Source organism: Eschscholzia californica, unplaced genomic scaffold, assembly GCF_041429995.1.
Source record: "Eschscholzia californica isolate CP2 unplaced genomic scaffold, dmEscCali1.0.p SCAF_2, whole genome shotgun sequence".
In the NCBI taxonomy this organism is placed as follows: Eukaryota; Viridiplantae; Streptophyta; class Magnoliopsida; order Ranunculales; family Papaveraceae; genus Eschscholzia; species Eschscholzia californica.
Genome location: NW_028238309.1, coordinates 58,830,877 through 58,858,762, shown reverse-complemented (window position 1 = coordinate 58,858,762; position 27,886 = coordinate 58,830,877). Strand labels below are relative to the sequence as shown.

At 37.2% G+C, this 27,886-nt stretch overlaps 7 protein-coding genes and 1 pseudogene across 12 annotated transcripts; 3 read left to right on the top strand and 5 right to left on the bottom strand.

Annotated features, from left to right (window-relative positions):
• Positions 1-356: 356 nt before the first annotated feature.
• On the top strand, positions 357-3,450 carry PGN (Tetratricopeptide repeat (TPR)-like superfamily protein). Its single transcript, XM_086661533.1, has 2 exons — positions 357-1,258; positions 1,660-3,450. The coding sequence occupies exons 1-2, from the start codon at positions 656-658 to the stop codon at positions 2,872-2,874; spliced, it is 1,818 nt and encodes a 605-aa protein (XP_086517659.1). The 5' UTR covers positions 357-655; the 3' UTR covers positions 2,875-3,450.
• Positions 3,396-6,370, bottom strand: LOC147559638 (patatin-like protein 4). Of its 3 annotated transcripts, none has more exons than XM_086661534.1 (7): positions 6,138-6,370; positions 5,584-5,792; positions 5,084-5,381; positions 4,836-4,982; positions 4,448-4,741; positions 3,931-4,106; positions 3,396-3,693 (listed from the first exon to the last, which is right to left on the bottom strand). In XM_086661534.1, exons 1-7 carry the CDS (start codon positions 6,264-6,266, stop codon positions 3,615-3,617), a joined length of 1,332 nt encoding a protein of 443 aa, XP_086517660.1. In that variant the 5' UTR covers positions 6,267-6,370; the 3' UTR covers positions 3,396-3,614. The 3 variants fall into 3 exon arrangements, with proteins under 3 accessions (XP_086517660.1, XP_086517661.1, XP_086517662.1); XM_086661535.1 differs by having other exon boundaries at positions 4,514-4,741; positions 6,138-6,337; XM_086661536.1 differs by lacking the exon at positions 3,931-4,106 and having other exon boundaries at positions 3,440-3,693; positions 6,138-6,337.
• Positions 6,371-8,072: 1,702 nt separating this feature from the next.
• LOC147559637 (insulin-induced protein) lies at positions 8,073-9,790 on the top strand. Of its 2 annotated transcripts, none has more exons than XM_086661529.1 (5): positions 8,073-8,438; positions 8,542-8,666; positions 8,808-8,996; positions 9,090-9,141; positions 9,236-9,790. In XM_086661529.1, the coding sequence occupies exons 1-5, from the start codon at positions 8,142-8,144 to the stop codon at positions 9,350-9,352; spliced, it is 780 nt and encodes a 259-aa protein (XP_086517655.1). In that variant the 5' UTR covers positions 8,073-8,141; the 3' UTR covers positions 9,353-9,790. The 2 variants fall into 2 exon arrangements, with proteins under 2 accessions (XP_086517655.1, XP_086517656.1); XM_086661530.1 differs by having other exon boundaries at positions 8,086-8,438; positions 8,571-8,666.
• Positions 9,556-13,016, bottom strand: NFU1 (NFU domain protein 1). The gene is made up of 3 exons (XM_086661531.1): positions 11,276-13,016; positions 10,088-10,224; positions 9,556-10,011 (listed from the first exon to the last, which is right to left on the bottom strand). Exons 1-3 carry the CDS (start codon positions 11,703-11,705, stop codon positions 9,823-9,825), a joined length of 756 nt encoding a protein of 251 aa, XP_086517657.1. The 5' UTR covers positions 11,706-13,016; the 3' UTR covers positions 9,556-9,822.
• Positions 11,609-14,427, top strand: LOC147559635 (protein AGENET DOMAIN (AGD)-CONTAINING P1-like). Its single transcript, XM_086661528.1, has 3 exons — positions 11,609-12,323; positions 12,740-13,177; positions 14,149-14,427. The coding sequence occupies exons 1-3, from the start codon at positions 11,883-11,885 to the stop codon at positions 14,164-14,166; spliced, it is 897 nt and encodes a 298-aa protein (XP_086517654.1). The 5' UTR covers positions 11,609-11,882; the 3' UTR covers positions 14,167-14,427.
• An 868-nt stretch (positions 14,428-15,295) lies between these two features.
• Positions 15,296-16,051, bottom strand: LOC147559634 (uncharacterized). Its single transcript, XM_086661532.1, has one exon. It carries the CDS (start codon positions 15,951-15,953, stop codon positions 15,507-15,509), a length of 447 nt encoding a protein of 148 aa, XP_086517658.1. The 5' UTR covers positions 15,954-16,051; the 3' UTR covers positions 15,296-15,506.
• Positions 16,052-16,900: 849 nt separating this feature from the next.
• Positions 16,901-21,082, bottom strand: LOC147559633 (pentatricopeptide repeat-containing protein At3g62890 pseudogene; annotated as a pseudogene). 2 transcript variants are annotated; one of them, XR_015234634.1, is made up of 2 exons: positions 17,503-21,082; positions 16,901-17,408 (listed from the first exon to the last, which is right to left on the bottom strand). The product of XR_015234634.1 is annotated as a pentatricopeptide repeat-containing protein At3g62890 pseudogene, transcript variant X1 (transcript). The 2 variants fall into 2 exon arrangements; XR_015234635.1 differs by having other exon boundaries at positions 16,901-18,317; positions 18,386-21,082.
• Positions 21,083-22,735: 1,653 nt separating this feature from the next.
• Positions 22,736-27,873, bottom strand: LOC147559632 (Metallopeptidase M24 family protein). The gene is made up of 14 exons (XM_086661526.1): positions 27,703-27,873; positions 27,010-27,084; positions 26,634-26,897; positions 26,023-26,115; positions 25,480-25,686; positions 25,256-25,359; positions 24,998-25,064; positions 24,788-24,895; positions 24,599-24,691; positions 24,299-24,395; positions 24,075-24,145; positions 23,382-23,437; positions 23,170-23,230; positions 22,736-23,035 (listed from the first exon to the last, which is right to left on the bottom strand). Exons 1-14 carry the CDS (start codon positions 27,748-27,750, stop codon positions 22,925-22,927), a joined length of 1,455 nt encoding a protein of 484 aa, XP_086517652.1. The 5' UTR covers positions 27,751-27,873; the 3' UTR covers positions 22,736-22,924.
• Positions 27,874-27,886: the final 13 nt, after the last annotated feature.

Here is a 27,886-nt window from a genome sequence, read left to right as displayed (position 1 = left end):
TAGTATCACCTAGGGATGTCAGCGGGGCGGGTTTGGGACGGCTCATCCCCTTCCCAACTCCGTCCCGTTAGCAAACGGGTTTTACCATTACCGTCCCAATAATTAATCGGGGTGGATATTCAATTACCATACCCGCCCCAGTTAAAATTTGCTAAACCATCACCGCCCCGCCCCGCCCCGTTTAATATATTTTGTTTCACAACAGTTATTCTAGTTTGAAGTAACATAACAATCGTTAACAAAATTTTATAAGATTTTGAGTATATCAATCATAAACACTACAACTACTTAAATAATATAAAACATAACATAGTTACATTGATAATATAAGACTAAATTTTTAGAAACATAACCTTAAATAAAACATATATATAATATATTCGTACCAATCGGTTCGGGGCGGAGTTTACTATCTGATACCAAACCCGCCCCGAACCCGATTATTATTTTTAACTTCATACCAAACCCGAACCGTTTAATAAACGGGTCGGTAAAACCCATTCCATTAGGGACGGGTTTGGAAAAAAACCGCCGGTTCGGACCAAATTGCCACCCCTTATCACCAGTGGTGAATTTGTCTGAAAAGAAATACCCGAATATAACGGCAGATACCACAACCCAAACCCGAACTCCCATCCCATGATCCAAGATAGAGATGAGTGTGAGAAAACTTTTTCTCACGTCTAATTTCCATACTCTCAAATTCCCAGTTTTGGGCACTCATAAATTCACAACCCAATCATCAATTCCACCCAACATACCAAATGGAAAACAAATTTTAGCAACAAATTTGATAATTTCATATTGTAAAAAGGGATTTGTGAAAGAAGCACGTAAGTTGTTCGACGAAATTCCCCACAGAGATGTTGTTTTATGGACTGCCATGATATGTGGATATACATTGTGTTACAGATACAATCAAGCATGGATGGTTTTTTATGAGATGATAAGAGAAGGAATTGAACCAAATTCTTTTACAATTTCAAGTGTTTTAAAAGTATGTAGAGAGATGGATTGTTGTTATTATGGGAAGATGGTTCATGGGTTGACTATTAAGTATGGTATGGATGGGTCTATGTATGTTGAGAATGCACTCATGGATATGTATGGTACATGTAGTGAGAACATGGATGATGCATGCATGGTTTTTCAAGGGATTCAAGTCAAGAATGCTGTTACTTGGACTACTATGATTGCTAGGTATACTGATAGAGGTGATGGTTTTTCAGGGCTTCAAGTTTTCCAGCAAATGCTACAGGTATACTTTTAAAACCTAGGCCCATAAACTTCTTATAATTTCTTACGGATCCTCGTTAGCCCATTACATTCTCTTATTGGGCCTGATTAAGTTCCAATGAGGCCCATATAATAACTAAACTTTACGGATTAAACGTATAGAAATTCGTAGGCACCACGGGCGTCTTTTAATCCGGGAGTTTAAGTTTCGCCTGGTCAGGGCTCCATCAAGTGAAGTGGGTGCCTACCTCACTCTGGTGCCAACACCGGCTCAAGTGAAAGGTAATCGGAGGCGGCTATAGCGAAAGTGACGGTGCCTATAGAATTTCCCAACCTAGATCCTTCAGTTTAAGTTTCTCTTCACTAAAGTTCTGCCAAAGCTCATAATATTTCAATATTTTCTCATGTTCTCATCACTATCAGGAGGAAGTAGAATTGAGCACATTTATTTGTTCAACTGCAACTAAAGCTTGTGCTTCAATAAGGTCCCAAACCTTCGGCAAGCAAGTTCATGCAACTCTGGTTAAACACGGATTCGATTATGATCTTCCTGTTGGAAACTCATTAGTTGATATGTACTGCAAATGTAGCTGTATGTCTGAGGCGTATCAACTCTTTCACGAAATTCCTGTCAGAGATTTAATAACATGGAACACTCTGATTGCCGGGTTCGAAAGATCTGGTTCTCATCTCTGTCTTCTTTTGTTTTCTCAAATGGTTTCAGAAGGTCTAAGCCCGAATTGCTTTACATTTAGTAGTGTTATAGCTGTATGTGCTAATTTCGCAGCTTTGTATTGTGGGCAACAAGTTCACGGAGGGATTGTTCGAAGAGGCCTTGAAAGCAACATGGCACTAGCTAATGCTCTTATTGATATGTACTCGAAATGTGGAAACGTGAGTGATTCGTGTAGGATATTCGACGAGATGCCTCAGAGAGATCTTATCTCTTGGACTTCAATGATGAATGGATATGGGTCTCATGGATATGGAAGAGAAGCAATTAGATTGTTTGATAAAATGGTGAATTCAGGTATCAAACCAGATCAAATTGTGTTTATGGGGGTTCTAAGTGCTTGTAGTCATTCAGGACTTGTTCATGAAGGATTGCAGTATTTTGATTCAATGGTTGCTGATTATTCTATTAAACCAAATCAGGAGATATATGGATGTGTTGTCGACCTTCTTGGACGTGCAGGGAGAGTTACAGAAGCTCATGAACTTATTGAAAAAATGCCATTCCAACCTGACGAGTCGGTTTGGGGAGCACTTCTTGGAGCTTGTAAAGCTCATGGAATTTCAAACTTGGGAAGGTTAGCTGCTATAAGAATATTGGAATTAAGGCCCAACGGGCCCGAGACTTACGTCATGTTATCTAACATTTATGCAGCAGACGGTAAGTGGGGGGAGTTCGCTAAACTGAGAAAGTTGATGAGGGGAATGGGAAACAAGAAAGAAGCGGGAAAGAGTTGGATTCAAGTGAGAAATCAAGTTTATAGTTTTGTTGTTGGTGATAAGATGGGTTGTGATCAAATTGATCTAGTTTATGAAGGGCTTCAAATGCTTGAACAACACATGAAAGAAGTAGGTCATGTTTCTGATTCAGATTGCTTATTATATGATATGGAAGACGGAACCTAAATCAAAAGCTCAACTTGATTGACAAAAGATAGATCATTCTTTAATGGAAAATTTTCCAAGTTACCAACAGGGCATGTGTTTTTCGGTTTCCTTCTATTTATCTTCCACCCCCAGAATAGAAGTTACCAAGGGGCCATGACGATCTGGAAACTAACAAAATGACCTGTGAAAGGGGGATGCTGGGCCGACATGACACATCTCGAAATGGGTGATGGTGTTACAGACGGTTCGGCCTATGTACTTGCGAAGTGAACGCCGACACATCTTAGTGGGAGCAAGCAACGTGCCTAATGCAACAATATCCAACTTCATCGTATTCTTTGATCCACTTTTAGGGCTCAGTCGACCATTCCAGTTTGCTGGAACAGGTTGACCAGGGATACATAATGCTTAAATGAGCAAATCTGCCACAAAAAGTTTCTTTTTGGCGACAGTTTTCTAAACCGTTGCTTAACCTTTCTATAACTGTTGCCTTCAGTTTTATTCAACTGTCGCTATGTGGAATAGCATAGTACACATTATGAACAATGAACTTGATTTTATTGGTTAATGATTGAAGCACTAATAATCACACCACTTCAAGTGGATTTTATTTTAAAACACACAAAATATACAAGCAAATAAACCTAGCATTAACGGCTAATGATTTTATTTTAAAACACACATAATATATAAGCAAATAAACCTAATTATTTTATTTTAAAACACACATAATGTATATCCACTCACTTAATCTATGATTAGGCGTTGTTCCGGTCCTTCACAAACTGATTAAGCATCGATCTATGTTTTTTTTCACTTGATAATATTTTCGCGTACCTACATTACGAAATACACAAATAATATTTGTTAATAGATAACAACAAAATATGTGTGATAGTAAAAGAAATAATGATTTAGCGAGTTCTAATCGGTCATAGAGTTCTTCTATGTCACAACTTGCATTTTGTGAAAGTTTACGGCAGAATTAGCTCAGACTAAACATGTTATCTCCGATAGCCAACTCGCTAAATCACTTCAAAAATAATTGTATAAAGGATAGATAGATGTTTTTACTCGGTAAGGACTTCTCTATTAGTGCGCCCAGGCGACAAAGGTTTTTGTAAGCCATTTTCAGTGTCTGTAATTGAAACAGGTTTGTCCAAGAGCTCTAACCCTTTATTCTTTAAGTTCTCCAGATTAGATGGATTTGAGTCATCAGTTGATGTTTCATGAGGCCCCATTCTGTCATCCTGTTTAAGTTTCATTGATTATATCATATATCGATTAATATCAACCAATACCGATTTGAGATCACTAGTATTCTTACACTAAGTTTACACCTTTTTATGTTATCCAAACTTAGGGTTTAAATAATAAAAAATGATGGTTAGCACGAAAAAGCTGTCCGACCCAAGTTTTGATGACTAATGTGACTGTCGGCTAGGTCGGGTCAACTATCTTTTCTCTACACGATACTTGGCCCACCATCCTGGCAAACAGTGTCAGTCTTCTGGTTGTGGTCGACCAACTTTGTCGAACAATGTAACATGGTTATCAACGAAGTTTGATATTTATTTTCTTTTGCTATTACCTGAATGCGAAGATATTTGTCTATACCACCGCGGGATTTGAAGAAGAAAGACGTATAAATGCTAACCATGTCGTCTACCGCGTTAGAGAAAACATCAAGCAGGGGAGGGGTGCCTTTAGCAGTAACAGGATAAAACCATCCGAACAGACCCCACTTTTTATCGTCCTCGCATTCATATCCTTCTGTCTTCGCCGAGCCCGTGCCCAAGGATAGAACCAAAAATTTACAAGTATCTTTAGGACTCATTTCTGTATCTTCCATATTTTCCTTCCCTTCTAGTATTGCAAGCAATGTCTGATTGTAAAGAAAAAGACCAAATTTATCACATTTTCTTCTCAAGTTTTTTTTTTAAAAATATTACATAAAAAAGTTCGAGAAATGAGTTTACAGGATTATTTGCAGCAACACCACCATCAACTAGATGATAAGTTGTTTTGTCGCACTCGAACTTATATGGGGGAAGGTAATAAGGAGCTGCTGCAGAACTGATAACTATATCTGACAAAAGTGCATTTTTACTAGGATGTCTTTTCGCCTAGTACATATTTAGAATAAAAATACGCAATTACTAGATCGAAATAGCAACATAAAAAAGCAAAAGAACTTTATTAATAGTAATAATGAGAATGTACGTACCTGGAAAGAGGAAAAGATAATCGGGTGAAGGAGTTTAATATCAAAACTAGGAATAAGTACATTTGTTAAGGTTTGATTTAACGTTGTTGTGCCAAGAAGCTCTTTCACTTTTGTACGGAGATGTTCTCCATCGTACTTGCTATCGTAAACCTTAATTATCCCAAGAAAAGATTTAGTGAAGACAAATTCCGCAGTAGCACTTGCTTTCTCCTTTAAATACCCAAATGTACCTCTCCAACTAAACGTATTCTTCCACCTCCATTTCACTTCTTTGTCGTCCTTGTGTAATTCTTTATAACTATTTAGCACATCACAAAAATGAAAACGCATTAATGAAAAAAAGACCCATTTTATATCGTTAAGATCGAACTCTGGTCTCTCTAATGGAGAGATATACATGTGACCAGTTCAATTACTGAAGTGAGTTTCACAACATTACTGGTGTGCAATCCATGTTTGAAATTACTGGCTCGGAGAAAATTGATTTTTATTTAATTTACCTTCTCGCAAATTGTTCGGCTGGTTTGGCATCTTCACAAAATATTTTTGGGCATTCTTCTAAATAGAAGGGCACAATATCTTTTGCAGCAAAGAGAGGACGATTCTCGGGGTTAGGTGCAGTTAGCATACTTGTTATGAGGCTGCCTGTGCTTGTCCCTGCAATCAAGTCGAAATAATCTGCAAGTCTTGCTTCCTCCCCATCAATGTTCTGTTTGTCAAGCAAATAGAGCATCAACAACAAAAATCGCATAATTTTCGTTTAGCTCTAATGACATAATCAAAATAATAATTTCACAAAATTTGCGTCATACCATATTTATTTCCTATTGGGATTTGGCGAAAGAAGTTATTTACGAAGTTGTTGGGAAACAAAGTTATCTTGAGTGCGGAGTTGTTTGAAATGTGTGGTCAAATAGAAGGCCAATGTGCTATCTCTATATTGAAGAAATATCGGAACTCTTCCCGTCTAGGGCCTAGGGCTCTAGCCCGTTGTGTCTGCATTCTGGTTCCGTCCCTGTTCATTCATAATAACTGAGAGAAAGAGAAGAAATACCTGAAGTTGAGACTCGAGGAATTCTAATATAGTTCCAGGAATTATGCCACGAACTCCACCTCCATCGATGCTAAGTATTGTGATTAATCTTTCACTAGTAGCGACTATGGGTATAACTTGATCTATCATTTTTATTTAAAGAGATGAAAAGGTGAAATATTAGATGCAGAGTTGCAGGTTAAGGTTAAAGCTTTTGATATGAACTTGTTTGTAATTCTCTACCTCCTTTTTATAGATCTCATAATTTGATAAAGAACACGTAAAACATGCATGCGATTCTATATTTTATAACTTAATCAAAAGGAAAAGAATATGAAAAATGCTATGTGGCCCGACAAAAGATAGTCTGTATGGTCGGACAATGCCAAATTGTTGACGTCGTGTGTAAATTTGACCTTGTTGTACCATTCAAGCCACTTTTTGTCGGGCCAGTTAGCATTATTCGAAGAGTATATAAGGGATGTCTTCAATCAATATAGATTACCCCCAACCATCTGTTTATTTACATTTGTAAATAGATAAACACAATCATGTTTGTCAGACAATTTCAAAGAGAGATAGGCACAATGGACTATACGTACTGTCGTAATGAGACAATTCCTAGAAATCTTTGTTCACATTCCTTACAGTTGGGTTGCTTATTACATTGTTATTCTTTTTTCTGGAAAGAGGCGGTTGAGGGTCTACCATAAAGTTATTTCGGGTATAGATATCATTATATTTTTGTCGTGTATTTACGGGATGAAGTGTAACGGACACCCTCATTTTTGTCATGCTCCAAAGTAAGAAATATGGCGAGATATTATGTCGTGGTTACTTTAATTCGTGGATGAATGATACTTCTATCAAAGAACCAAAGCTAAGGAAGAATTTAATAAAACATGTATCTCGACTGCTATTCTAGGCGTATTTTGTAAGAACGAAATTTAAGAATTTTTCTAGATTCTAGTTAAAGAGAAACTAAAGGGAAGGAATGATTATATTACTAAGTTAAGAATCTGTTTTTTTTTTTTGTAAGGAACTATTGAGATTTGGTTAAGTAACTAGGTTTTTAGATTCTATGGCTCCTGGGACAAAAAGATGTTAATTCTTGAACTGCTTGTGTTGCATCAACCACTTGACTCCTTCTATTTCAGCAAATGTCTCTAGATCTTTCTACAACATTAATTCCATGAGTTGGAATTGATTGATTCCTCCTAAGTTCTGTTTCATGCTATGGAAATTTTGACCTCTTGAACTGCAATTAAATTTTGAGCTTATGAATACATAACTTCCTACCACCACCTTCAAATGTGGAGGTGGTCGAAAATTGTAGCGATGGTGAGTGAAGTCGAAGATGAGGAGATAAACGTAAACATGTTGAATTTTAGATCCAGAACAAGGTAGTCTCCTACGTTAATTCAAGTCAAATCTGATTAACTGATAACCAAATGAGCACTAACTAACTAAATGAGATTGATCAAATTACTAGGAAGTATCGTACTCAACACTCATATTTTTGGATGAGAATGGAGGTGATAACCACTGTGATTGAGTGGTAACATGTGTGTTTCCATGTCGCAGAGAGCAAGATCCAAATCTTAGTTGAAAACGTTCATAATTTTCTACAAACTCATTGGGCTTTGAAAGCTACGTAGAAGACCGGTGCATTATTTTGAAAGAGATATTTGTTTCTCTCATAATTTGACTGACAGTTTTAGTCAGAAGATGATGTGAATCCCGTACTCTATACTTTTATAAACTACTTTTGAAAGTTTAACCAACACCACTAAAATACAGATTGTGCCATCAGTAGGTTGAGTTGGACTCTAGTGACTGTAGCATTTGGAAAACCTTTAGGTTTCCACTATGTGAAATGATGGGATTTTTAGGCCATTATCCAGTTTCTCATTAGCCTAGTTGTCTATTTCATTGCTGAATAATATAACACCACATGTGTACTAGTCCTAGATTGAGTGAATGGAAATAAACTCTTCTGAGCTTCCAAATTTTTAGAAGAAAACTATGCAAATCCAAACTTTAGGGCTCTCTTCCTTTTCTTATACTTCTGCTAATTTCCCCTTCAGTCCTCATCCACATCTTCCAGAGAACACCAATAAAATTCAACTCAAAAAACCCATCTGCAGTATAAGAAAAGAAAGCAAAAGAAGTTCCATAATCAATTGGAAACCTATTTCTCTTTCTCTTTTTGGTTCAGGTTTCTTCTTAGGTCCTCTTCTTGATGGAATTCATTCAAATGTCAACCTTCAAATCTACCAAAACGGGTCGATCGATATCGGCCCACTTCATACAAACATCTGGGTAATCTTCCTTGTTTTTTAGTTTTTTCTGTTACTGTTCTATCAGTATCATCAAGTAGTTTTTCATCTTTGTTTTTCTTGATTCTGCAATCTTCTTCAATTAGGTTCCTCCTCTGCTTGGAGTGTTTTACAGTGTCGTCGGCTTGGTGCAACTATTCTTGGATCAAAAGGTTTCTTCCCCGTCGAAAATTCCACAAGGAAGCTTGGAAAAAACAACAGTTTCACTAATGTGAGTTTCAGAGTTACTAGTTCAACTTCATTTCATACTTCAAGACAGTAATTTCAAGAAAAAAGATAAAAGAAAATCTGTAATAATTCTTGATTCTTACTAGGTCCTAATCAAGTTCTTGATTCTGTGTTTAAATCATAGAACACTGGTGATTTTCATAGAATTGAGTGCTGAAATGTACAAAGCTGGAGTACCAACTTACAGTGAAGCTTACATACTATTTGGACTCGCCGAGTTTATATGGTTCTTCCTGGATGGGACATGGCTAGGGTTTACCTTAGCTTGCATTATTGGTTTTGGTTGTCCTTTAGCTGAGATTCCCATTATCAAGTAAGATCTTATCCTTCATCTTCCCTCTCAGAATGATAAACCTGAAAAGGTGTTCTAGTCGGACTGATTTTCTGAGTTTCATTGATTTTTCAGGCTATTTCATCTCTGGTCGTATCCCCAAGCAGATATAGAAGTCTTCGGTCAGGTAATAAGAATCAAATTTTATTAAACCTCTTCTGTTGGTTTGAACTTTTATTGAGCTTGGCAGAAAGTGAATTCGATTGTGGTGTTAAATGCAGGGATTAATCAGTTGGACAAGTACTTGTTACTTTGTTTATACCCCATTCTTAATCAGTTTGTCTCGCTGGCTAAGATCAGTAACAGACACTCCTAGTGAGATGGATGAATCACCTTAGTCCACATTTTCAATCAACTGTCTCAGTAAATTTATTGGATCCTCGTTATCGAAGATTTTCAAGTTCTTTTGGGTTCTTGTTGAACTAGTCATGCAAGTAAACGAGGCAGAAGATCGAAACAAACTACATAGCAGACATAAGAAAGTTCTTCTATCATAAGTTTCAAAGCACTTCTAGTTCTGCAACAAACCATAGTAAAAGACTTGAAGAATGAAATATGAAAAGCAATTAAAAAGATCGTTGAGTACATTAATTTGTCAAAAACACAGTAAGATTACACAAGCGCGTTGAGTACATGGCAAAGACAATGTTTTGAAGCACAATGGACGGTGACCTAAGCCTATATAAAAGACGTAAAATAGGTTGAAATATGTACGTAATTGAAATATTTCAAGGCTTTTCATTATTTGTTATAACAGAACCTCAATTTGCTGATTCCGACTTCATGGGCTTTGAGTGATAGCAACTTCTTATGCAGTAAACACAACATTGACTATGTCCGGGAATTTCTCCTTAATTGCTGCTTTTATTCCTGATCCAATGGATTCTGGCCCGTCATATTTTACGACGCAATCTTCTCCGTTAATAGACATTACTTCCACGCTTCCACCATAGTTCTTAATTGCCGGTCTAAGTATATCGAGATGAGCATTCACTGCCTGTAAGATCATAGCATTGTTAATTGGCATTGAAGCTAGTAAACAAATTTTTTTTCTAATTTTCAAATATTTTCACCTCCACAGTTGTCTCGCTTTGTTGTTCATCGAAAACTTGACGTATATCCTTGATTGAATCTCCAAATTTCTCCTTCAACACACGTTCGATTCCCATCTTCATGGTGGTTGTTGAACTAGGACAGCTTCCACAAGCTCCTGAAAAAATAAATATATAAAAAGAGGTTTAGTTGACAATGGAAGCCACACAAAAAGAGTCGGGTAACATAAAATTGACGCCTCTTCAAATTTATGTGCTTTGAGTGATATATTGAATTTGTGTCATTGCTAGGACATCAAATACAAGGTGAAATAACGAGTTTTATGGTGGCGATTAGCTACGGGATAAACCTACGTAATGTGGACAGAGTATAGAGATACGAGTATTGATATCCGACACCGATACTAGCTCTCTAATACAATTTTCTTCCTCAACCTATAGGTCGAAGTCTCTTTTCTTTCTTATTTCTCGATACAAGTAGAAGGGCTAAACACTGGAAGGATATCATGTTTAGTTTCACAGGCAAAACGAATGAAAGCAGTGTGCAGAATCTTTAGGAGCAATTGAGTCACCCATTTGGTGAAGAACCAACTACACTGCCCAGAGCATTTATACAAATTTAGAAAGCTTCGAAAGAATCCGTGTTGTTCTACAACCAAGTATCTACACTAATCAACAACAATATTATGACTATGTCTTACGAAACCCGAAACCAAATCGAACGAAGATGGCTAAGAATTTCACTATCTCTTACAACAACCCTATCTCTAAGTTATCCATGTTAGACCTTTTAATTTATGGTACCAAATTTTTCTAGTTCCTCCCTAATAAGATCCCTTTTGGCTAGTATATGATCATGAAAATTTGCATACAAAGCACTAAAAAATCAAAGAAAAACACAAGAAACCCACTCAATTCAGACAAACAACAAAAATTACTGGCTAAATTAATAATCTCCATCTAATTATTCAGGTTCCCATTTCTACAATCCTATAAAAGGGAAAAATTCTCTAAGACAATCTAAATTCCAATTTCTAAGAAACCCTAATTCATAATAGAACCCAAAAGTCAGTTTTCAATTTCAAGCTACCAAATTTATCAAATAATATAGATTTCAGTTTTGCACAAACCTCAATTCACTAAATTCATTATAATTTCAACTTCAAAAAGAACCTAACTCACAAAAAAAAAATCAAAATTTTAGCTAACCTTGAAGTTGAAGAGAGATGATTCCATCTTCAACAGAAACTACATCAACGTTTCCTCCATCAGCAATCAGGTAAGGTCTAACATCTTCAAGAACTAAATCTACGTTCTTCACAGTGAGATCAAATGTTTGAGATGAATAAAGTCCAGATGAATTAGTTGCCTTTACTCTTGAATCTTTCAAACTCTTAATCCCCTTTCTGAATGATACCCATCTCTTAGAAACGCCTCTATTTTCTCCAAAAGAAACAGAGGAAGAATGAGAACGAAATTTACTAGGTTGGGTAGGAAGAATTGATGAAGTTCCAGTCAACCCATTTGCAGTTAGAGACGCCATTTTTAGTATATGAAGCAAATATAAACATCCGTCGCATAAATAAGAACATCGTGAAGAAGGGTAAATTTGGTCAATTCGAATACGTATTGAAGGCATTCTGGGTAAATTCAATTTATGTGGTGTCAGTGTCGATTAGATACATTTCAAATCTCGAGGTAATCCAACGGCTTATGCCTTGTCTCTCAGCTCCCGCCAACAAGCAATGATTAAAGAGCAGAAACCCTCTCTATTTAGTTTCTCTCTCTAGTTTGGTGTAGTTGGGACAGAGAAAAAATGGCGGATACCCACTTCGCTAAAGGATCAGAGGTTGAAGTTTGTACAGAAGAAGAGGGTTTTAGAGGTGCATGGTTTACTGGAACAGTCTTAAGACCTGTTAACAAGAAGAAGAAAGTGTTCATTGAGTACCATAATTTGTTAGCAAATGAGAAATCATCAAAGAAACTGAGGGAATTCGTAGATTTTGTTAATATAAGACCACTTCTTCCTCGAGAAAGTAATGATTGGAGCTTGAATGTGAACGATAAGGTTAATGCATTTCATGAAGATGCTTGGTGGGAAGGGGTAGTAATTGATGTTCTTGAAAATGGTAAGTACTCTGTTTATTTCAGAGATTCAAAGGAGCAGATTGAGTTTTCTAGGTCGGAAATTAGGTGTCACCGAGAATGGGTTAATGGGTCATGGGTTCCACCCTTGGAAGAGAACAATCACCAGAAGGTACAGAATTTAGGGTTTCTTCAAATTTGTTTTTTTTTCTTTGGTTTTGTTGATTGTCTTTGTTTTTCAGTGATGAGTTTAGCTTTCTAGATGATGCTTATAATTGTTTAGTGTTTAGGAATTAGATCTTTAGTTTGATTAACTTTCTTGGGTGATTTAAATCCAAATTGAAAGAACTTCAATCCAAAGTACCTAAACAAATTTGTACAAGAAATGTAGTATGAAATTTGAAGCATGCTAACTTTATAATTCGGTTATCGGAAAATTTTCGATCTTCAATCAACTTTTAAAGTGTACCCAAGTCTTAAAATTAGGTTTTGGTTTAATGGTGCTTCATAGGTTTCTGATGTCCTCTTTTTCTCACTTTTATTAGTTGAAACCATTATTTACCATTTTGTTTCTGAATTATTTGGCAGAGTTTTTCGTGTGGATTAGAATCTTTTCAAAACGGATTTAACGAGGGGATGTTGGTAGAGGTTACTACTGACGAAGAAGGCTTCGCTGGTTCTTGGTTTGCTGCGACAATTATCGAAAAGATTGAAGAGGAACGATACATTATAGAATACAAGCATTTAAGAACAGAAGATGGTAAAGAACAGTTGAGAGAAGAAGCAGAAGCTAAGCATATCAGACCATTTCCACCTGATACTCCCGAAGTCGATTCTTACAATTTATTACAGGAAGTTGATGCTCAACTCAATGATGGGTGGTGGTGTGGTGTGATATCGAAAGTTCTCCGAGGCCAGAGGTACATGGTCTACTTCAAGGAAACAAAAGAAGAATCGGAGTATGAACATTCCCTATTAAGGCCCCATCAGGATTGGTTTGATGGGAAATGGGTAATAGCTTCTCAGGTATTATGAAATCTTACTATTGTATAATCCTTTCAACATTCTATTGCCCTTATTGAGTTACATTCTCAAACAGGTGAAAAGTTTGTGTATACACTGTTAGGAACATCTAATATAATTCATCCTCCCCTCTTGCTCCAAAATTAAGCAATTTGGGACGGGAATAGGCTGTACCCGCCATCCCCGAGTTGCCCGTTCACGAGCCTAAGTTACTCGGCCAAATCTCTCGCTATTTTTCTTTAAAATAGAATATTTTATTGTGGATGTGGGTGTAGTCCATGGGTGTTACTTGCCCCAAAGTGGTGTTGGGCCTATCTTACCCCAAAAGCTAGCTCAAAAGATGAGGTTTTCTCTCACACTTATAAAGTGACCACCACCCCTTCAATTTGGGATTAACACCAACAATCCTTTCCTTCATGTATTGGGCCTGGAAGACTATCTTTCTCCTGGGTCCACAAGGAACCTACATTGTTAAGAAACATGGGCCCTGATACCATTTCTTGGTGTGGTCTATGGGCTCCATTTACCCCAAACTGGTCTCAAGCCTATCTCACCCCGAAAGCTAGCTCAAGGGGTAATAAGGCTTTCCCTCACATTTAGAAAGTGACCACCACCCCCTCCCATGCCATAACACAACATATACTATTTAAAGCTGTAAAAGGCAGCTATAGAAGAGCAACTGTTTTTCTGTAGCTGCTGCTTCCCCTTGTGCTCTATTTGGACCCAACTACTTGGCTTGGTTGGATCAGCCCCTACTACCCAAACCGGAGCCAGTCCATGGGTTACTCTGGTGGATTGGCAGATGCGAACTACTTAGCTCCAAAACTGTTTTGATGCTGATGAGTAAGTCACATTCTGAAAGATCATAAAACTTGAGTGTCTTCAGATATTGTATTATACATATTCTTATATTATAATCTTTTTCCTTAGAAGTTGACGTTGTTTTTCTAACATTAGGTTTGTTTTTATTTCAGGCTATAAAATGGGATTAGCTAACAGAATGTACAACGTTACAAGTCGACTTACAATTTTGGATCCTACAATGGATGCATTATGTTGCAGTTCAATCTTTTCTGAAATTCAGGATCAAGTTTGGGCTTTTGATGTTAGGAGCGACTGTTATATCTTGGTAAAGACTGCTAACTGCTTGTTCTTGTAATAATCTTTGTATAATAGTATTACAGTAAAATGATCTCTATCAACAGCATTTGGACATTTGATCTTCAAAATAGCAGATAGTTAGTTGTTGAACTTATTAGGTGCATCTCGAGCTGATAATGCTGAATCTGTCCCTAAACTTTTGGGTTCTAACCTGGAGCTTGTACTCCCTTGCCTAGGTTAAACCTGGTAACGATACTGAATTTAGGCCAACCCATTAGGTTGGGATTCAGCCTGCCCAAGTTCCAAGTCAACTATGAATGGAATGAAAACATTTACTAGTGAGGGGGGATGAAGTTTGTCACATGTTTTCTTTAAGACCTGAAGTCCATATTGAGGTAGTTTTGGTCTTCTGAAGACTATAACAACCCAAAGTTGCCAAAAGAGACACTATTAGGTGCTTGACATTTAAGGTCTGAATTCTAAACAAGATACGATAGGACACCACATAAATGGTGCAGTTGGCTGGTTAACTTTGTGGAAAACTAGGTCTCGGTGGCAACAAGTAGATGCAGCTTCCTTAGGGGTGGCAAGTTGATCTGACGGCCCGCCCGATACTTGCCATCTGCCTGAGTCTGGGTCAGCTGATGAAAGTCAGGCGGGGACTTGCCCAATTGTACCAATCATATTAGTGGTTCAGACACCTCTGGGCAGTATGCTTCCAGAGTGGGTCATCTGGGCAAGGTTCTTATCAGCCGGACGAAAGCACCATTAAAAAGTTAAGTCCGTGCTAGAAAATAATCCCAAAACGTTTTTTGCTTCGGTATTGAACCTTATATAGGTAAAGGGTGGGCATCTGTCGGTGTCCGACCTATTCTATTAAAGTAGCCTGAATCAGTGCTACCCATTGTGTTTCTTGGTTTGGTTATGAATGAACGGTAAACGTTCAAATTTGATGACAAAGAAAAGAGAAAAACGTAACGATACATACCAAAATGATAATGATAAGATACTCATCTAACATACGAGAAAAATATAACACTTACTCAAATGCACCATAAACACAAATACCATTAAAAGCAGAAATCGACCGACCTTTTCGGTTCATAAGTTTTGTTCTTTTATTCAATTACATGAGTCAATATCCCAGGCGCGTAACACAAGCACCATTAGGGTTCAAACTCAATACTTTTGGATACAACGATATTAGTTTACTGTTTACCTAGTTAGTTCTTCATTCATTATTGTCTTTCTTGACATCTTCAATCTGAAAAGCAGACACAGGAAAAGATTTGGATATACCAGTAAAACTCTTGAAGGTAATTTTTCCGGTGGGAGGATCGTCGACATAAATTTCAGTTAAAGTGACCCAAATCAAGAGTTCTTTAGCTTTAACACCAGTGAGCTTCTTGATTCTATTATTCTCAATAAAAGCAGTAACTATAGGACCATAAGATACTAACTTCCCAATTGACTCAAACTTATGTTGATATTTTGTCTTTTGTTTGAGCCAAACAAAACCAGTTTCTTCAACATGACCAGACTCTTCTATGTCTTTTAATGGAAGTAACCCATTTGGTAAACCAAATTTTGTCAGCAAAAGTTTACTTTTCTCTTGCCCAATCTCATCTCCATAGCATATAATTGCCTTGGATCTCATTTCTTCTATCATTTCAGACATCTCTAGATTCTCTCTAGATTTTTTGGTGAGTATTGGTGGGTCTTCTTTGCCTATGTGGGGTGGTGAGATTGGTAAGTGGGTAGTAGACCAATTGTAGTAGAAAGGGTTCATAATATAGGAAAGAAGCTACACATTCACCCCTAGTCTCCAAGAAAACAACCATTTTGCCATTACATGTTTCATAAGGAATCTTAAGTAGAGAGAATCTCTTGGGGTGTGGGAGTGGTATTTTTTTAGTTTTGAGTGAGGAGGAAGGGTATTAGTTTAAGGCTTATGAGATGGTTTTAAATGAAAACGGTTGGGTGGAGAAGGTTAGGTGGTGAGATCGAATTAAAAGACGTCCCCATTGTTGGGACTTGGGAGTAATGATGAAGGACAACTTTTCAACAAAAAAAAGAAAAAGATGGACAACTCTGAAATGAAGTATATCAGTAGACCCGTGTCAGCTAAATATTTGACCTCGTTTGTTTTGATTAAAGAACATGACAATAATAAACGTGATGGTGGTAGGTTTGCAGTGGTATACATCTTTTTTCTTTTTCCAGCCCATTAGTCCATTACTACTTCTAGGTACTATGATTTTCCAACTATGATAGTGACGTGTCTCTTACATAACTTACATGTTAAGCATGTAACAAAATATCTTCTTTTAATGAATATTACTAACAACAAATATGTCAATTCAGAATACCGTTTTATATGGTTTTTAGAGGGAAATGAAATTTTGCTAAAAAAGGATTTGGATTCTTTAATGTCGATTGTCAAGATGAACAACCACCATGATTAAGAGAATTTTGGCTATCAAAAATTGATTAAAAACTTTTGCTTTTCAAACCCACCAATTCCCTGAAGTTAAAAACTGGATACCTCTGCAAAACGATTCGCAGATAATTATTTCACATACAAAGGTAAGCTATAGATTATTTCAAGCATTACAAACACCTATATAGTAAACACACCTTTAATTTCCAAAATATTTACATTAAGCCAACCCTAACATGAATTCCTGGTTCCACCCTTACACATACAGTTTAACTACATTATGCTGGAATGTGAGCCTTCTTTGAAGTGACGAAACTTTTTTTTTTTTTGAATAATTTGATTGAGTTCAAACGGAAGGAGAAAAGAATGTACAACCCCCAGGGGTGGGCAGGGGAAAGGAAAAAAAAACAAAAAAACCCAAGAAAAGACTTAAAGATTACATCGAAAGGATAAAAGGTTCCCAATTCCCGACTATGTCCGCAAAGGGTTTGAGTTTGACCCTTGGGATATTCCTGCTCCAATGGAAGATGAAACATTTTGCGGAGAAGGTGATGTCTTCCACCGATTCCGACTTATCGGAGAAGATAATTGAATTTCTTACATTCCAAATCGGCCAAATAATGGCTTTGGGAACCAGATTGAGAAAAAAAAAATCTCCTTTTTAATACCCCACTCCCACGCAGCCAAAAGATCCTGAATGTTGGCAGGTATAACCCAAGAGAGACCCAAAGACGAGATGAAATACCGCCACACTTGATTGGAGTGATTACATAGGATGAACAAGTGCGAAATAGTTTCCCCGACATTTTTGCACCACGGACACCTGTTAGGACACGGTTGCAACCCCTCTTAATAAATCGATGGTAGGCACTCTATCTAAACAAGCCGCCCAAAGAAAGAAGATGACTCTATGAGGGATGTTCCTTCTCCAAATATCAGGACATAACAGGACTTCACCGATAAATTCTTGAAATTCGGCGCAATCCAAACCCTTGAGTCGTTGCTATTTGACAAAGTACCCTCCTCCAGCAAGCCTAGAAGGCGATTGAAATCATCGGTCTCCCACTCCCTGAGTCTACGCCTTAACGTCACGGTCCAGGTCCCAGACCGAGCCCTCCTTGTTGATGCACGTCCTGAAATGGTAGGGAATTCTATCCTAAGAGGTCGATCCAACACCCAAATGTCCAACCAGAAGTTGGTTTGAGTCCAAGAGCCAACCTTTAACTTAGTTCTGGCATTAAACAAGTCCCACCTGTTATAGATGCCTCTCAACACAGAGAATCCATAAGCTCCTTTTGGGGGGAGACGAAACTTATTGTGATCCCTCACCGCAACTTTGTGTTCATAAGCTTTAGAAAGGACCTCTGCCATATAATGGCAACCCACGCATACACATATAACGTTCACTGCATTCTAATCGACGGCGACGGGCTTGTGCTGATAATCTTCAAAAGTATGAGCCAACTTTTCTTTCTTCACCCATATCTAGGTCGGCAGCTTACCCTTATGGCGAGGTCTTCGAGAGCTACGCAACTGCCTATAGGAGACCCTCATGGACCAAAAGACATAAGATTTTGACAGACATCTCATCTCAAGATCCAACTGAAATATTTTGAAGAAAACTTCAGTAACACAATGTTTTAAGAACATCAAAATAGACATGGAAGTACATGACAAGCAAAATCGATGCAGATTCTCTCATCAGCTTGATTTCTCATGGTGGTTTTATCAGCCTCGACTCATGAGTATAAATAGAAAGATTTTTCACTTCGACATTGTTAATGCCTCCGGATCCTTATAAGCTGGTAATGCTACTTGCAAATTGTGTAATTTTGGTGATCTTCTGATTCATTACCAGTAATCTGAGCATGAACATGAACCTTCTTTGAAGTGATGGAACCTATTTCGATCCCTCACGACAATTTCTCGTCCATAAGATCTAGAAATGGCCTTAGCCGCATTATGGCAATCTACACATATACGCAAATTCTTCGTTATTCTAATTGGTATTGATGGGCTTATGCTAATAATCCCAAAAGCAATAGCTAACTTTTCACTATGCCTGTATAAACTAGTTTCCTTTTCTTCTTCATCTATATCGAGTGAAACCTCATTTGTATCAGGGGCATATCCATCCTTCTTTAATCGCTTAGACATTTCGTCTAACATTTTCTCAATCTCATTTATCCGAGGATGGGTTCTATCTCCTGCAAGGAATTCATGCACCAATCCATCGGCTTCGATCCAACTACAACCTGGAACTTTAACCACTCCTTGTTTCTTCATTATACCTCTGATTTCTAAAACATCTTCCCACTTTCCTTTTGAAGCAAAAATATTGGATAATAGTACATGAAACCCATCATGGTTAGAATATTTCTCAACGAGCTTTTTCCCTATTCTTTCGCCCATTTTCGTATTTCCATGCTTCTTACAAGCTCCAAGAAGGGCACCCCAAGTAGCAATATCCGGTTCCACTGGCATATTTTGAATAAGTTCTTCTGCTTCTTCAAGAAAACCTGCACGTCCAAGAAGATCAACCATACATCCATAATGCTTAATATTTGGTTTTATATTATGAACTTCGATCATAGAATCAAAATAACGACGACCCTCTTCTACTAATCCTATATGTTGACAAGCTCCTAATATTCCCATGAAGGTTATCTCATTAGGTTCTACTCCGACCCTCTTCATATCTGAGAATGTCTCAAGTGATCTATCAACTGACCCATTCATGGCTAACCCCACAATGAGGGCATTCCAAGAAGAAACCCCTTTTTCTTCCATCCCATGAAAGACCTCCATTGCATTCTCCACACACCCACTTTTCATGTACATGTCTATAAGGGTCGTACCAACAATTGAATTGATCTTAAGTCCATTCTTCCTTATAAATGCATGAACCCATTTTCCTTGATCTAAAGCTGCTAAGTGAGCACAAGCTGAAATTACACCCACAACTGTCGCTTCATCGGGTTTAATTTCTTCGAGCTGCATTTTGTGAAACAATTCTAAGGTCTTTAGAAACTGATTATGTTGGGTATAACCAGATATCATAGTACTCCAAGAAACAACATCCTTATTAGGCATAGAATCAAATAAAATTCTTGCATCTTCTAATAACCCAGCTTTCAAGTATCCAGATATCATAGAGTTCCAAGATATTTGATCCAAGATGAAGCTTGATTGGAACAATTTCCGAGATGAATCTATGTCCTCACAGTTTGAATACATATGAATAAGCGCATTTTGAAGATTAACATACGATTCAATTCCTATTCGTATAGTAAGGCCATGAATCAACTTGCCTACCTTAATATCCGACAAGTTCGAACATGCAGAAAGAACACTAACAATGACAACCTCATCTACCACTATACCCTCAGAAGCCATCTTTTCAAACATCACCAAAGCCTCTTCAAACATCTCATTCTGCTCATAACTAGAGATCATGGCGCTCCATGAAACCATATCTCTATCTGGCATTTTGTCAAATAGTTTTAGAGCATCATTCAAATGTCCTGTTTTACCAAGCAAAACAATCATTGAATTTGAAGCAATTATGTTCCTATCAGGCATTTGATCAAAGATAATCATTGCTTCTTCTACATTTCCAATTTGAACATACGCAGCCAAAAGCGAATTCCATGATACTGAATCTTTTACAGGACTTTCATCGAACAGTTTCCGCGCTTCGATCATATCCCCACAAACCCCATACATAGTAATCAAAGTATTCAAAACATGAACATCTAAATGAAACCCCATTTTCAAAACATGATTATGAATCTGTCTTCCTTCTTTTACAGACAATCTAACAGAACAAGCTTGAATTAAAATTGGGTAAGTGTAATTATCAGGTTCAAAGCTCTTTTCTTGCATCAATTTGTATAGGAAAATAGTAGATTGAGGATAATTTCTATTCAAATATGCTTTCATTAATCTATTCCAAGTAAACCCATTTGGGCTTTCAATTTGATTTAAAATGCAGAATGAGTAATTGAGATGAATGAAGTGAGAATCTGAAGTGAAATTGATAAGTCGACTTGCGGCAAATGTGTCTTTAAATAATCCAGAAACGATCATTCGTGAGAAAATTTGATTAAATTGCTTCAAGTTTCCACATTTTTGTAAATGGGTATCTAAAAGTGAAAGATTTATTGTGGGTTTTAAGGTGGAAATTTTGTTTAAGGATTGTTTAATGGCTGAAGGAAGATGAGTTTTGGCAAAATTCATTGAGAAAGAAGAAGGGTCAAAGGAGAGTTCGAAAACGTGTAGAGAGAGAGAGAGTTACCCGGTGGACATGTGAACACCAATGGCCGGAACGAAGAGAATGGTGATGGTGTGGACAAGGATGGAGACACCACAAGTCTCCATGTTATGGAACTCCACCATTCTGTAACTTCTGTTGCCTACAACGCAGCTAAACACAACAGTTCACCGCTCTGTCAGACGGTCGGGTTCATGTTATTCATCGGGTCGGGCCGGTCGGGTTCATGTTATTCATCGGGTCGGGCCGGTCGCGCTTTGAAGCTCTCTGTCCAGTCGGGCTTCAGGTTTAATCGGGCGGGTTATTTAAAAAATCTTAGTGTCTAAAACCCGTCCAAGTCTGTCAAACTTTTCGAGTTTCTCGGGTGTCGGGCGGTCGAGTATCGGGTTTTCACCAGTTTCAAAATATCTCGGTCGAAATCACCAAAAATATTTCTATTCCGATGGTACCGAAATTTCTATCGAAACTAAAATTTAATTAAATTTCTCTTAACAATGTTTTGCAAAGGACATTCCTCACCTAGACAACAATGTATATATATATATATATATATATATATATATATATATATATATATATATATATATATGTTATACATGCATACATAAATACATACAAGCAAGCATACATATAATGTGCATAGGTATCATATAAATAGATGACATTATTAAGCGGGTTATGTCGGGTAAAGATTATCGGACGGGATGTCGGGTAGCACTTCAAAACCCATACCCAACCCGTTGATTTCATCGGGTCGGTCGGGCTAAACCCGCCTTCGGGTTTCGGGTACCCGCAGGCTCTAACGGACTCGGGTAGTCGCGACGGGTTTCGGGTTTGCAGACTTTTTTCCCAGCCACTGCTCTTCCTAACGTGCTCGGCCCCCAGTCCGCCATTTTCGCCCTCTTCTTTCCCTCCAATTCAAAACTGCCGAAGTGATAATGTTAAATTTTTTTTTGAATGGCCTAAAGCCCGGACCAAATTACATTAAACTACCTAATTTATACCCAAATTTTTAATAAGACTCTAACATATCGGTTCAGAATTTTTTAAAAAATATTTTCTAAGTGAAAGGTGGAGATTGCCCGACCACAATCCCGGCCCAATGCCCGGGGTACGTGATCGGCTGAGATTTATAGAGAGAACCACTTTCTCTCTCTAAATCTCAACCGGCTACATATCTCGGACGGGATTGTGGTCGGGCATTCTGCTGATTCGTTTTTTTACAATAAACCTGTAACTTTTAGATTAACTTTTGAAGACTATTTACTCACAGTTTTGCCCATTTCATCTATTTTGGACTTTGTAAAAGCTTTTGGGACAAAACAGTGATAAAAGTATATAAGGAGGCAAATTGGATCTGAGTCTATGCCTTGTTACCATATTTGTCAAAGAAAAACTAGCTAGATCATGTGTAGTTAGTTAATTTAGAAGTAGCTATTGTAATAGTACACATTAAGTTTTGAGCGCTTCCGATTGTAGAGGGGAAGCTACCGTATCGGCGTATCCTCTGAAGAGTGTACGAAATGCAGATCCACATCCGATGAATGATGGTCTCAGGCTCTCGGCAATAGAGGATTTTTGTTTTTTTTTTTTTTGCTGAAAAACAAAAGATTTTTTATTGGAAATATACATTGTTTAGTTCCAAATATTCCATGACAAACATGAAGAAATTGAGAATCTGAAGTAGAATACCCAAAAGAATTAACCCTAAACTGAAAAAGTACAGAGTTCGATTAACATTTAAATCTTCAAAGAAAAAAAGAATCGGCATAAATAAGATTTCCAATACAAATAATGGTGTAAGCAGAGTTGATTTAGCCTTCATAGAAACAAAAAGCAATCTTCATTTTCTTCTTTTATTGTACTGCACAAACAATGTCTAAAAAAATAACAAAGTTGAGGCTCGACTCTGTTGGCCTATGATATTAGGGTTTCTTCAACTAGATGATGCTACATTCATGTTAGTAGATTGGGTTTGGGTATGACTGTAGTTATTTAGTAATGACTTGATGTGTTGAACCTCTTTCGGCATCGATCCAGTAAGAACCTGTTTCCCAAAAAAAATGGAAGTTTGAATTGATTAAGCAATAAGAGATCACATAAAGAGAATCTAGCCCTAGAATCTATTGTTTAACAGTTACGAGTTTGTTTCAAATTCAGTTTAAAAGATAATTTTATTACCTCGTATCCAGTTTCTGTAATGAGGATTTCATCCTCAATTCTTATCCCAATGCCTTTGTATCTGAATATCAAACATAGTTAACGACGACAGCTTCATCAACCAAGAGAAATAGCACAAGGTATGTGTTCTTTATCATGTCCGAGTTTATCTTGCAACTGAGTTCTCAGTACTAGTAAGTAGGTAAAGACTGATAATAACGAAAAAGGATTACCTCTCTGGGACATCAAAGGAAGACGGGATATAAATTCCGGGTTCAATTGTTATTATCTGTCATCAAAAGGGTATGAACAGATAAAACATGAATAAAAGAAATTGTTAAAGACTGCAGGAAGAGTAAAACTATTTGGAACGAAACAAAGACTTCCACTCTAACAAATTATGATCGACCAATCATCCCAAGTAACTAAGGGATCAGATCAGGATTTGACGTAGACCGAGTACATCCCTGGCCGAGCCCTACTTAGTTATTGTGTTTGAACTTAAACAGGTAGAGTTTGATTTTATAGTGTTGGCATATTCGTAAAAAATACATATACATACAAGGGTTAATGAAAACTTCACTGAAACTCGATAACTCAGACTTGTCACTCGGCTTTGACGGGTGTGGATCGAGTATCCGCCTTTGGCGGCTCACGGGCTGATCTCCGCCTTAATTGCCTAGATTCCACTATTAATGTTTGTTTTTACAAGGATTAGTGAAAAGTTGGCTGCTACCCGACAACTCAGACGAGTTACTCAGCTCGGATGGGTGGGATCGGGTATCTGTCTTGGGCCAATCACTATCTGATCTCCAACTGCCTATATTCCACTGTTATTGTTTTTCTGCGGCCGATGCCAGAACCTTGAAATGGTATTTACTTAAGACTTCAGTATCGAAGAGATTTGAAGGTAAAAAGGGACTTACAACACCGGGCTTCAAAGGGCGGTCGATGCTAACCCTAGAGCTGTCATGAACATCCATTCCGAGATAATGACCTGTGTAAGGAAATGGAGGAAACAATATTACCACTTTAATTAGCTTCTGGGCAATCTAGTAAGACAATGAAGTTCAGAAAACAACTTCTATAACATATTACAGGTTCTTTGTTTCTTGGTATGATTGTTTATGAGTAAAGGAGAGAGAGAGACCTATAGAAGTTGGATTCAGTTGATTGTAAACTTCAGTCATGCTCCGATCATTCGTCAAAATACCGAACTCCTTAAGTCCTTTGCAGAGCATAGAGACCTGCATTTATGTTTAACCTTAGAAGCCTACAAATCATACCCTCTAGTTATATAGCTAACAAAATCAAGGATCTGCTTAAAAATATAATAGATAAATGGAGGCTCTGAGAAGTGGCACAAAACACAGTGTGATTGAACGGCCAGGTGATTGGTCTGCTGTCGACGGCCAATCAAATAGACCAACTTAGAGTCAGTGCTACATACCGAAGTCAAGTGTATATCCCGGATGCTTGTACCAGGTCTGCAGAGCTTGATACATTCCTTGTTTGTCTCTAAAATTAGATCATAAAGCTCTTCCTGCAAAATATATAGGTAACATTAGAGATAAACTTGAAATTGTCTTCCCGATAAACAATTACGCAAAAAGAAGTAAAAAAGAAGAAGATAGACTACTTGAGCTGGCGAGAAGTTGCCACAAGGTGGCCATGTACGAGTCAGATCACTGAGATAACCATGCAATTCACATCCAACATCCATCAAAACTAGGTCACCATCTTTGATCTATAAGATATATTACACGTAAATCTTTTGGACAATGAAGTACTTCAATGAAGCTAAAAAGAATTAGATGAAAGCTCAACATTAGAAGTGTGTTTTTCTTACAGTTTGATCATTCCGAGAATAATGTATAACACTAGCATTAGACCCTCCACCAACTACTGGGTTGAACCTATAAAAAGCGAATAAAGAGAGCTTATAAATTTTCGGAAGAATTATTTTATAATATAATGGTTATCACATCAGATCGTTGTTTTCTCTAGAAAAATCAGCAATAAAAAATATTCATTGTTTCAGCATTGATGTTAATTCCATCAGCCACTATTGAAATTGTTATCTTGCCCTAACATCTAAAATGCTTACGCCATCCTTTGGGCACCTCTCATTCTGCATTCATATTCTATCTTGGCCGACAGCTTCCCCTCGTGGGGTGAAGTCCTCGAAAACAGCATTGTTTGTAGAAGACCCTAGTAGAGAAAAAATAAAGTTGATGATAGTCATCCACAACGAGGTTCTTCCCAACATGTTATTTACTAACAAGTATAACATCAAATTATGAAAGAACACCAAAATAAATGTGAAAGTACCTGGCAAGCAATTGATGCAGATTGTCTCATAAGGTTAATTTCTGATGGTGATTTTATCCACCTTAAGTCATGTGTATAAATAGAAAGATCTTTCACTCTGTCATTGTTGAATGCCCTACGAAATGCCTCCAAATCCTTGTAAGCTGGTAGAGCAGTTTGTGGATTATGGTATAATTTTGATGATTTTCTAATCATATCTGGAAGAACCTGCAATATGTATTAATCAAAACCGCCGGTTCGATAAGGTACCATGGGGATAGCACAATCAGACACACCGTTAAAATGAATTTTTACATTATAGTTAGACTATGCAGGACAACTTAAACATTTGAGCTAGTAGGGATCAAGGATTGATGGTTCCTTCTCAAAAAAAAAAAAAGAACTAACGAATCCAACTTCCATCAAAGCAATCTCTCATCTTCATTAGGAAACCACTCAAATTCTCTTTTTACCAAATTGCACCTTTTTCCAAGTAGTAATTATGAAGTCACGAATTTTACAAACGCAAGATAAAATAAATAAATTAATTAACATAGGTTTCACCTCGCGCAGTTTATTCATTGGAAATGCCTTGTCAGCCTTGAATGCATCTAAAGCTTCATCAACTCCAGCAACTTGACCTTGCCAGGTAACATCCTGAAAAATAATCAAAACAATTTGTAAGAAATACTGCTCTTCAGCATTTTTTTCAAGAAAGCTACTAATCAAACTACTAATTCTCGCCTTAGCAAAATAATTAGGTCTTCTAATCCTAAAACAAATACTTCTACTTGAACACTGTAAACTGAAAAACATATATGATGACTAATGGAAAATTAAAACATATATCATGCTCCAAATAATTCGGAAAATGAAATTTTGGATTACTTGCTGAAAGGAACGAATACTAATTACTGTAACTACAATGTTTAAGACATACCCTAATTAATTGCAAGATTAGCAGTTCGATGTATTCTGAAATAACACCATATTATATAACTATGAGTTAACAATGAGTGTACAAAAACAGTGGACAAGAAAATGAAAAGGCCAACATTTTTAGGTGATATAATGTGTTGATTACGATTAAGGAGTGCGATTTTCGATCTTTGGTGGTGGGATTTTTGGTTCTCTTTAAACACAAGTTGACCTACAAAATACAAGTTAAGTCTTACATGAGGATCCGCTTCTGGCATAAACATGCATAAACCACTTTCATGACTTAGAACTGCAATACCACCAGGCTGCTGGCAGCCAGTTATATAAAGATAATCAGCGTCCTGTCTGAACGTGTATGGGACGACATCGGTCATCATTTTTACAGGTGCAGCAGCAACAATAGCTAACCCATTTTCAGGAAGTAGGTCCAACAATTTTTTCCTTCTTGATATGTACTCTTCAGTAGTAATTCCAGGAGTAATCTCTCCTTCCTCCATTAACTATCGAGAAGATAGACATGAAACAATGAGAAAAAATTAACCCAATAAACCCATAGACTCCATTTATGAAGAAAAAAGCAAAAAAGGAACGCGAAGTTTGGAGAAGCCTTACTTGAGGATGAGATTTGGCAGTTGGCTGCCCTATATCGATAACCTGGTTGGTAGAATATCTGCAGCATCGAATTGTCTAACAAAACCCAAGTCACCAAGCAATCATTAGTTAGACCAGAAAACAATCATGAACAAAAATTTTTTGGATAAAGATGAAAACTAAAGTATGCCAATTTCTATTTTGATACTAGCCCATATTCCAAACCCACTTCTGTCTTCCTAACAAAGAATAGAAACCCAGAATTTATACAATAAACCTGATTTGTGGGGATTTGATTTGCATTATAAAGCATCAAACTAGAGCTTCTTTATTCTGAATCTCAAGGGGAAAATCTAACACTAAAGTTATTGATCATAATTAATCAGAACAGTTTGATGAGCTTATATGGAAATAAAGAAAGTAAGATACACTTTTTCCTTCCAACCCCAGAAAGAGTTCTTCAAATTCTGCCTCAACTCCAGTAAGTTTTGGTTTCCAAAATGAATTAGACTTATAAAGATCGAATTTTTTTTCACTTATATGAATGTGAAGTTCATAATTATTCAATTTAGTTCCTAAATCAACAATAGAGAGATACCCATTTCCTAAAATCGACACTAACATCAGAAACCAGAGATTTCTAGAAAAACAATGAAAAATTGAAGCATGAAAATTTCAAAAGATAACAGCTTGATGAAGATAAAAGTTCATTACTTGATTGAAGAAGACCTTCTGTATTACTCTTCTCCCCAAGACTTGCATTTTTCTCCCGCCTTTTCCCCCTCTATCTGAAATCTAGGGTTTTGGCGTCAAGGTTTTAGTGAGATTCTCTTGTAGAGACCCCTGAAATTGAAGTGTAAACCGAGTGTAAGAAAACGAGTCTCTAGGATTTTGGGAA

What these genes read in the sequence shown, in the direction of transcription:
- PGN (XM_086661533.1), top strand. Translation starts at nt 656, where the DNA reads ATGAGTGTGAGAAAACTTTTTCTCACGTCTAATTTCCATACTCTCAAA. An exon ending in TTTTCCAGCAAATGCTACAG is followed by an intron (nt 1,259 to 1,659) that starts GTATACTTTTAA and finishes CATCACTATCAG; the next exon opens with GAGGAAGTAGAATTGAGCAC.
- LOC147559638 (XM_086661534.1), bottom strand. Translation starts at nt 6,266, where the DNA reads ATGATAGATCAAGTTATACCCATAGTCGCTACTAGTGAAAGATTAATC. An exon ending in TTATCTTTTCCTCTTTCCAG is followed by an intron (nt 4,983 to 5,083) that starts GTACGTACATTC and finishes AATATGTACTAG; the next exon opens with GCGAAAAGACATCCTAGTAA. An exon ending in GTGTTGCTGCAAATAATCCT is followed by an intron (nt 4,742 to 4,835) that starts GTAAACTCATTT and finishes CTTTACAATCAG; the next exon opens with ACATTGCTTGCAATACTAGA.
- LOC147559637 (XM_086661529.1), top strand. Translation starts at nt 8,142, where the DNA reads ATGCAAATCCAAACTTTAGGGCTCTCTTCCTTTTCTTATACTTCTGCT. An exon ending in GCTGAGATTCCCATTATCAA is followed by an intron (nt 8,997 to 9,089) that starts GTAAGATCTTAT and finishes TTGATTTTTCAG; the next exon opens with GCTATTTCATCTCTGGTCGT. An exon ending in ATATAGAAGTCTTCGGTCAG is followed by an intron (nt 9,142 to 9,235) that starts GTAATAAGAATC and finishes TGTTAAATGCAG; the next exon opens with GGATTAATCAGTTGGACAAG.
- NFU1 (XM_086661531.1), bottom strand. Translation starts at nt 11,705, where the DNA reads ATGCCTTCAATACGTATTCGAATTGACCAAATTTACCCTTCTTCACGA. An exon ending in CATCTCTCTTCAACTTCAAG is followed by an intron (nt 10,225 to 11,275) that starts GTTAGCTAAAAT and finishes TTATTTTTTCAG; the next exon opens with GAGCTTGTGGAAGCTGTCCT. An exon ending in AAAGCGAGACAACTGTGGAG is followed by an intron (nt 10,012 to 10,087) that starts GTGAAAATATTT and finishes ATGATCTTACAG; the next exon opens with GCAGTGAATGCTCATCTCGA.
- LOC147559635 (XM_086661528.1), top strand. Translation starts at nt 11,883, where the DNA reads ATGGCGGATACCCACTTCGCTAAAGGATCAGAGGTTGAAGTTTGTACA. An exon ending in AAGAGAACAATCACCAGAAG is followed by an intron (nt 12,324 to 12,739) that starts GTACAGAATTTA and finishes ATTATTTGGCAG; the next exon opens with AGTTTTTCGTGTGGATTAGA.
- LOC147559634 (XM_086661532.1), bottom strand. Translation starts at nt 15,953, where the DNA reads ATGTCTGAAATGATAGAAGAAATGAGATCCAAGGCAATTATATGCTAT.
- LOC147559632 (XM_086661526.1), bottom strand. Translation starts at nt 27,750, where the DNA reads ATGCAAGTCTTGGGGAGAAGAGTAATACAGAAGGTCTTCTTCAATCAA. An exon ending in CAATGAATAAACTGCGCGAG is followed by an intron (nt 25,687 to 26,022) that starts GTGAAACCTATG and finishes TACATATTGCAG; the next exon opens with GTTCTTCCAGATATGATTAG. An exon ending in TCCTTTGATGTCCCAGAGAG is followed by an intron (nt 23,231 to 23,381) that starts GTAATCCTTTTT and finishes TTTGATATTCAG; the next exon opens with ATACAAAGGCATTGGGATAA.